At 54.9% G+C, this 7,235-nt stretch overlaps 1 protein-coding gene across 1 annotated transcript; it reads right to left on the bottom strand.

The window, feature by feature from the left end:
• Positions 1–3,264: 3,264 nt before the first annotated feature.
• LOC34621006 lies at positions 3,265–6,917 on the bottom strand. The gene is made up of 6 exons (XM_026337169.1): positions 6,785–6,917; positions 6,322–6,553; positions 6,113–6,240; positions 4,019–5,937; positions 3,688–3,774; positions 3,265–3,540 (listed from the first exon to the last, which is right to left on the bottom strand). Exons 1-6 carry the CDS (start codon positions 6,915–6,917, stop codon positions 3,265–3,267), a joined length of 2,775 nt encoding a protein of 924 aa, XP_026192954.1.
• Between the last annotated feature and the right edge of the window lie 318 nt (positions 6,918–7,235).

Raw genomic sequence — 7,235 nt, forward strand, 5'->3', positions numbered from 1 at the left:
CTTGCTGAGGTCGCTGCCCCTGCTTCCACTCCAGGCTTGGCCACTATATCTGTATCTATTGCAAGAATATGCAGTAGAAATAATTGACCACGGAATACTATTTTTCGGTATTTTCTAGTATTGTTCACGCGTCCTCCACCGTTTTTTGTTAGAAAAGGAGGCAATGCCAGCAGCCAGCTGCAGGGGGGCCACCGGTCGACAGCAGGGCACACGCACTGGCAGGGGCAGTGGGAGAGGCAAACTGAGCGGTACGCTTAGGAATAACAACAAGATTAACTGTTTATGCATTCGTGTTCCTCTTCCCTCCACCTAGTGTGGGGTTCCATGGCAGCACCGCGCTACCACTGACACACATGCAAGCACGCGGCACACACTCAGAATCCTAACACGTGGATCCTAATCGCTGCATTTCCAGCATCATGCAGGCTGGAGCGTTGCGCTTGCCCTGCTGGGGATATCGGCAGACGCCGACAGTGCAGCGCTTTCAGTTCGCCTATCAGCCACATAACCAGCAACAGACTACCCATACATACCCCCTCCCCCTCCGGCAGACAGAGCAGCTGTTGCCAGAGCAGGTGGAAAAGCGCCAATCGCAGTTCACAGGTGCTGCAAGCTGGATGCGGTTGCACGGTTGCTGCCGCCTAGCATCCAGCAACAGCAGCAACCGCAAATGCAGTCCAGGCTGCTTCTACCCATGCACCAGCGTACGGTGCTTTACCAGCACGCCGCGGCGCAACACCCCCGTGAAAGAGGACTTGCAAGGACAAGATACAACCCTATCGAGCAGCAGCAGCAGCAAGGCCCAAGGAAGAATGTGTATGCAATGCCAAGAAGCCTTTGAGGGAATATGCATCATCTGCAAAGTGCGAAACAATAGGCACAGTTTGCGGTTGCCCCACTTATATCGCTAAGGTTGTCTTCTCCCGCCCTCTGTCTACTTTGCAACTCACTCTGCTTTGGCATCGACCCCCCTCCACATCCAGTGTCTCTTACTCGCGCCATGCATGACAATGCCGCTGCTGCGCCTTTCATTTTCTCCGTCTTACAACTTACCACTTCTCTCTGCTTGCCTTTGCAATTAGTTTCATGCTTGCTCGCCTCAGATTTGCCGGCGGCACCCCGTCACTGCTGATTTCCGTTTGCAGAGATGCGGCGCTGTGCTCCCCCCAACGTACCCCAGCGATGGACCTGTTTCAGCCTTCGCGATCTTTGATCTGTACATGCTAAACCCTAACATTAAAAGATAAGCAGAAACTGTGTGATGCTGAGTGCATCTTCAAACAATTGTGCACATTTTCCAGATATGTGCCTCCTGCTTTCCGCGTCGAACGAAGGCCCTTGCAGCTTCTAAAGCACCCCCTCTATGCGATCTAAGATCCTATCTGGCTGGCCTCCGCTGTAGTGCTAGAGCGATCTGTCAGCCCCTGTTTACCATTATCCGCCTTTGGCTGTGTTCACGGGTGTGCCTCTGTCCTACTGTCTGCCCCCGCAATTTCCATCCACCATTATTTCACCCTATCCACCCCGCGTCTGTCTGCTGTGTTTTGGGGGAGGACTGTCTCTAGGCCTGCGTCCTTTGACGTCAACTTGCCTGTCGTCACGGCTCGCTACAAGCAGCTACAGCAAAAGCTTCACCCAGACAAGCTCATTGACAAATCGCCGGTAAGGCATTCCACGCAGACGCTGCAGGGCGGAAAGCATCAGCGGCAAGGGCCTCTACGGCAGTGTGAGGCTCCCCATCGCTCCTAGCAGCTACCGCCTTGCCCCCATGAAAATCAGAAAGCACCCGTCACGAAAGATCGATGTGTGGCTTCTTGGCGTATGTGGCGCAAATCCTTAGGAAGAAAAGGCCCTATGCAACGATCACAGATTGCAAATTGCCAAGGCCCTCAAGATCTTGAAAGACCCCGCACGGCGGGCAGAGCATCTATTGATCCTCCAAGGAAGACATTCGCAGGACGGAACGGTATTGCTATGTTTATAGCAATGCATAGTTGTATATTAAATACATCTGCGCATCGTCTTTTCTGTGGGCTCTCCCATGATCATGGGGACTGATGGCAGATTATTTTTCTGTTGTTTTTTTGGGGGGGGGGTGGGGGGGTGGGAGGCTGCCTCCTTCCGTCCGCTTTGCTTCCGCTGTCCACTCTTGTGGTGGGAGGACAACCTAGAAATGCTGCTTTACAAAGCAAGAGCTGTAGTGCAGAGGCCAAGCACCCTGCGCCGCCGCCAGCACTGATGCTATCGACTCGGCTGCTGCGTTTCGCCTGCTTCATGCTGCCGCTATTGTTGCCAGGATTCGCGTTGCTGCTGCTGCGTTTGCTGCCACTGATGCTTGCCCTTCAGGACGATCGCATCGATGACCCAGAAATCCTAGTGGAAGTTATGCAGGTAGCTCTGTTTCTGGCTGTTGAGGTGGTGTTGCATCACTGCTGTAGGCACTTGCTGTTTGTGGCGTACATAGTGCTACTCTTTGTGGCGTGCATAGTGATGCCACTGCTGTCGACGCTGCTGCTGATGGTGCAGATTCATGAACAGTTGGACGCATGCAAGAGCCGCGAGGACATCGACAAACTCACGAGGCAGGCAGAATGCTCACATGCCCTGCCCTTCGTCGCAAGCAGTTGGCGGGATAGGTGGAGCACAGAGAGATGCGTTGTGTTAGCGTAGCTAGATAGTGAGCTGTGTGATTGGTTAGGCAACTGCGAGACACTGTCGAATCTCGCTGGCCACCAGCTGACAAGCTAGCTCCGCATACAGGTCGATAGTCGTGCATCTCCAACTTGTTGGATCGCGATGCAACGTTTGCGTCCGTAGCTGGTTAGCTAGCACTCTCTTAAGATGGACTGAGGATCCGAAGCAGCTGAAATCGTGCCGGCTGCGAAGAGCCTATAGATTCGTATAAGTGAATTTTTTCCAGCCGCTCGCACAGCTGGGTGGCCTTTCTTTTATAGGAGTGCCTGGTTGTTTGGAGGGCGTCGGGGTGCGCTGTTGCAGCACTGTGAAGGAAATCGTCGATGAGCTGGAGGCACAGCTCTCATCAGCCATCATGCTAGAGGTATGTAAACGCCGAATTGTCCGATTCTCTCTGTCTTCACGCCCTACATGTGCCCTCGTCAGACGTTTTGCCCGACACCTCCGTAACTCTCCTAGGGGTTTGTGTGTCTATCGTAGCCTCCGCATCTCAGTGTCATGTCAAACACCTGCGTTAAGCCTCAGTTCTTCTGCGCTACGCTCAGAGCTGCTGCTGCCCGTTTGGTTCTGTCACTTCAGGATTTGTCCGAAGCGAAGACCTTGATAAGGCGACTGCGTCTCTACTTCAGAGTGCTGCAACGCACTACAGATGTCGACATGCCACCTCCCTCCTCCTCGGAGTGATGGATGAACAGGCTTGCGTTCGCTTGATACAGTATCTTCGCCCCGCCATGCACCTCGATGCGCCTCCCTGTTTTGCGTTGCATTTCTATCGTTCTTTTTTTCTTTGTTTCTCTCTCGCTCTCTGTCTGCGCCTTTTGGCAGCTTTGCCCTGTTCTTGTCCGCCTTCTGTAAGGCAAAGACCTGTCTGACGCAGAGCACTAGCACGCACTCTTTTTGGTGGTGCTGCTATCAGCTACGGGGGCACTAGGCAAGGCATTTTCGCACATGGTCCGGTAGTGGAAACTGCTCTAGCAGCGAGTCTTGTGTTACCTCTAAGCGTGTCTGCTGATCAAGGGCTGCAAGAGAGGGTAATGTAGCTTTTAACTCTTTAATGAGCGTGAAAGCTAAACTTCGTGCCTGCTTGGTTAGCCGCACTTAGCACAGTGATACTGCCTACACACCTGGTGTCTGCATGGCTTATTGAACGTTGTAGCAATCATTAGCAAAGCCAGCAATGCGGTTACTTATGGCAACTGAGTTCCCACGGAGACGAAGTTTGGCCGTCTGCCGAATATCGTCGTGAATGCAGCAGCACCAGCTATAGGGGCTAAACCACTGCTCCTGAGGCATGAGGACCAATACCACCGCGCAGTTATTCAGCCCCGACAGCAGTTCCTTCCTTACTCCAGCAACATCTGCTTTCTCTGCTGCTGCCGGCATTGCGACTGCTGCGAAGGCAGCGGATGGAATCTTCCAAAAAGAGTGTCTCGTCGGGCTCTCCATCAACAGCCTGCAGCAGCCGCTCCCTGATGCTGCTGTACGATACAAACCTCTTGTTTCCGTGTTGTTCCTGTTGGTACGGCTGTGGGTGAGCAAGCCAGTCGAAAACGTCATTGAGCGCCGCTGAGACAGACGGGCATATGCTGATATCCTCCCTCGCCGCCGCTTCTGCTGCCGCGTCCGCTGAAGGCGCCTTGAATGCGGCAGCTCTGAGCGCACTAGTGTCTAAAACAAGCTCCCTCTCAAAAACAGCATTTAGCTGCTGCAGCCAATGTGTCTGCCAGTCTCCTGACCGTGCTGGTAGCGTGGTACGTGGAAGTTCTTCAGGGCTGCCAAGAGTTGCACCCCTCAGATGCAGCAGAAGCTGTTGTTTGGCACGAAGTTGCTGATGCAGGTGCAATAAAGGCAGTGCGACGGGAGGCTGGGTGTATGATGACCGCGACTGCTGCAGGTGCTGCTGCAGCGTAGCAGTATTTGGTCTGGCAAGTACAACACTGTCACTCTCGTCTACAGCACTAGCAGCATCTGCTGCAAAACTGCCCTGCTGTAGTAACTGTAACTCTGCGACAGCAGTCGCAGCAAGGGCTGTTGCTGCACCGGACATCCCGAGTACCCTCAAAGCCCTTTCCGTGTCTTCACGGTTAGCCTTAGAAGCTTCTGCTGCTGCAGCAGCAGCTGCGTCAGTATCAGCGAGGGCAGTAGCTGCTGCTGCCGCTGCTGCTGCGGAAAATGAGGCACCGGGCCACACCGCAATGAAGGTTTCCCTCTCTGCTGGGGTAAGGAGGCATTCCAAGGCTTCGAACGGACTACAAAAGGGCAGCAGTGGCAGCAGCAACATCCACTCGTCTCTGTATATCCGAACGTGCTGCAACTGCAGCAGCAGCTGCCACTCGTTGCGTCGCTCGGACCGTCGGTCTTTTGCTGCTGTTGCTGCCTGTTGCTGCAACTGCTGTATCTGCTTCAGCTGCTTCTCCGAAGGAGGAGATTCAAGGCGACAGAGGGCATGCAGCTGCTGCAGGAGGGCGGCAGGGGAGTTCTGAGGGCTTCGCAGCAGTTCCGCAGCAGCACGCAGCAGCCAAGGCGGTATGAGGCTGAAGTCCAGTTGCTCCTCCGGGTGCTTCTGGTGCTGTTGGAATCGCTTTTGCCGGCGTGTCTGGTGCTGCAGTAGAGCAGCTTTCAGGAGTAGCAGGGAGTACCATGGTGCCCTAACACCTCGCGCTTCTCTGCTTCCGCGTGCAGCTGTGGATACCGCGCCAGGTGCTTGTGTTGCCACGGCTGCACCAGCACACTTTTTCCCTCCTTCGACAGACGTAGCCGCAGGAGGAGTGCCTGCAGCAGTCCGAAGCTCAAAGTAATGGGAAGGTGCAAGACCCCAGCTCTGCTGAGCGGCCTGCTCAGCGAGGCGGCCAAAGATGCCCACAAGTGTTCGGGTGTACAGACACCTGGCTGTGGCAGCTGCTGGTACCTGAAAGGCCACTCCCCCGCTGCCGCTGTCCGCGACAAAACGCACTGGTGGCACCAGCATAAGTCGCAGATCCCCGCTGGTGTTGGTGCTGCTGTGAAGGGAGGAGCGGCCCCAAGCGGCGAGACGTTCCCGGTGGTGGTGTTGCTGTACTGCCTCCCGGTTTGGTTCGAAAGTAGCAGACGGCCAGTCCTGCACTGCTGCTGCTAACCGCGACCTGATCCAGCCGCTGTTGTCGTTTTGTGCGGCTAGGAGAAAAGCTGTTGACTGGGAACCCTTGACAACGCGTGCTTTCGTCGCTGCATATCTGCTGCTGCTGCGAGGAGCGACTCGGGCCGCTTCTTGTGGCAAACGGTTCCCGTAGCAATAGGCTACATGCAGCAGCCACAGCAGCAGCCCTAACAAATGCATGACAGGTGCTGGAACTTGTTTCGGGGCAGCAAGTGGAGCCTCGAGTGCCTCCTCTTCAAGCGATGTGTCGCATTTTCCTCGGCGTGCGTCTCCTAGACACACTTTGCCTCCTCTTTTCTCCTGCTCCTGCAACGTCCTCCACAGGTGCGCTTCGCCTCCTCAGGTCTTTCTGTACGTGGCCTTGTGTGCTTTGCCATGGATTCGTTGCCGCAACTCCGCCTTGAGCGCGTCTGCTTAGGCAGCCCGCCTTTCTTCCGTCTGCTTCTTGACCTGCCGCTTGCGCTTGCAGCTTGCTCCGTTGTTTGACTTACCTGGCTGCTCCCCAACCGCTAAAACACTGCATTTGTGAAAGACACACCCACACACAGGAAAGCCCTGCGTCGGGGGGTGCTCTTGTTCCTTTTGCCTGTTTTGCCCCCGCTAGCACCAATGCACTTGGTAATACTGTAAGGCTGCCGCTGATGGCGCCGTCTGTCCACGGAGAATCGGCCTTTTTTTGGTGAGGCCCCACACTCGAGCGCCTCCCGCCGTAAGAGCAGTAGGCTCAACAAACGGCTGCAGAGGTTTTTAGGGCAGTTGCGGTTTTACCGGAGGCACCAATGCTAGAGCCTAGCTCCCCTTTGCAGCGGCTTGTAGGCAAACAGTAGAGCGCCGTGCATGCAACCTTCCTACTGCTCGAGCTGCAAGCCGCCGCCGACAACAGCGTGCAGGAGAGGTGGCGCACAAAATACGATTGGCATGGATGACAAATGGATCAAACGGATTTTGAGAAACTTAATTCTTCCTTCTTGGGTGTGCCGAAGCTTCCGGCAGGAGCAGCAGCAGTATCCGCTGCACCTGGCGGGTCAGCAGCTGCAACGGAATTCTTCGTGCTGCTGCAGCCCTCACTTCGATAGACACAACGCATTTCAATGAAATCTCTCTTTCTCTGCTTAAATTCATATTTCAACCGCAGTGACTGGTGACGCACTTTCTATTCGCTGCTGCAGCCATGCTGGTTCAGGGGTAGGGCAACTCATGGACGGGGATGAAGACGAGCGGCACCACACGAGGGCACCCATGGGCAGTATGCTTGAAAAGGATGAAGGCAGCAGCAAAGGCATGAGATTGGCTGCAACGGAGGTGGAAGAAATGAGCGAGTTAGGGATGCTGCTCGCAAGAGATGACGCAGATAAGGATTCAGATGAAGTAGCTGTAGATGCACAGCAGACAGTCCCTTCATTGG

This window comes from Cyclospora cayetanensis, unplaced genomic scaffold (assembly GCF_002999335.1).
Source record: "Cyclospora cayetanensis isolate NF1_C8 unplaced genomic scaffold, CcayRef3 CcayRef3_contig_169, whole genome shotgun sequence".
Classification (NCBI taxonomy): Eukaryota; Apicomplexa; class Conoidasida; order Eucoccidiorida; family Eimeriidae; genus Cyclospora; species Cyclospora cayetanensis.

What these genes read in the sequence shown, in the direction of transcription:
- LOC34621006 (XM_026337169.1), bottom strand. Translation starts at nt 6,917, where the DNA reads ATGCGTTGTGTCTATCGAAGTGAGGGCTGCAGCAGCACGAAGAATTCC. An exon ending in ACCCAAGAAGGAAGAATTAA is followed by an intron (nt 6,554 to 6,784) that starts GTTTCTCAAAAT and finishes CCGTTTGTTGAG; the next exon opens with CCTACTGCTCTTACGGCGGG. An exon ending in ATCAGCAGACACGCTTAGAG is followed by an intron (nt 3,541 to 3,687) that starts GTAACACAAGAC and finishes GCCTTACAGAAG; the next exon opens with GCGGACAAGAACAGGGCAAA.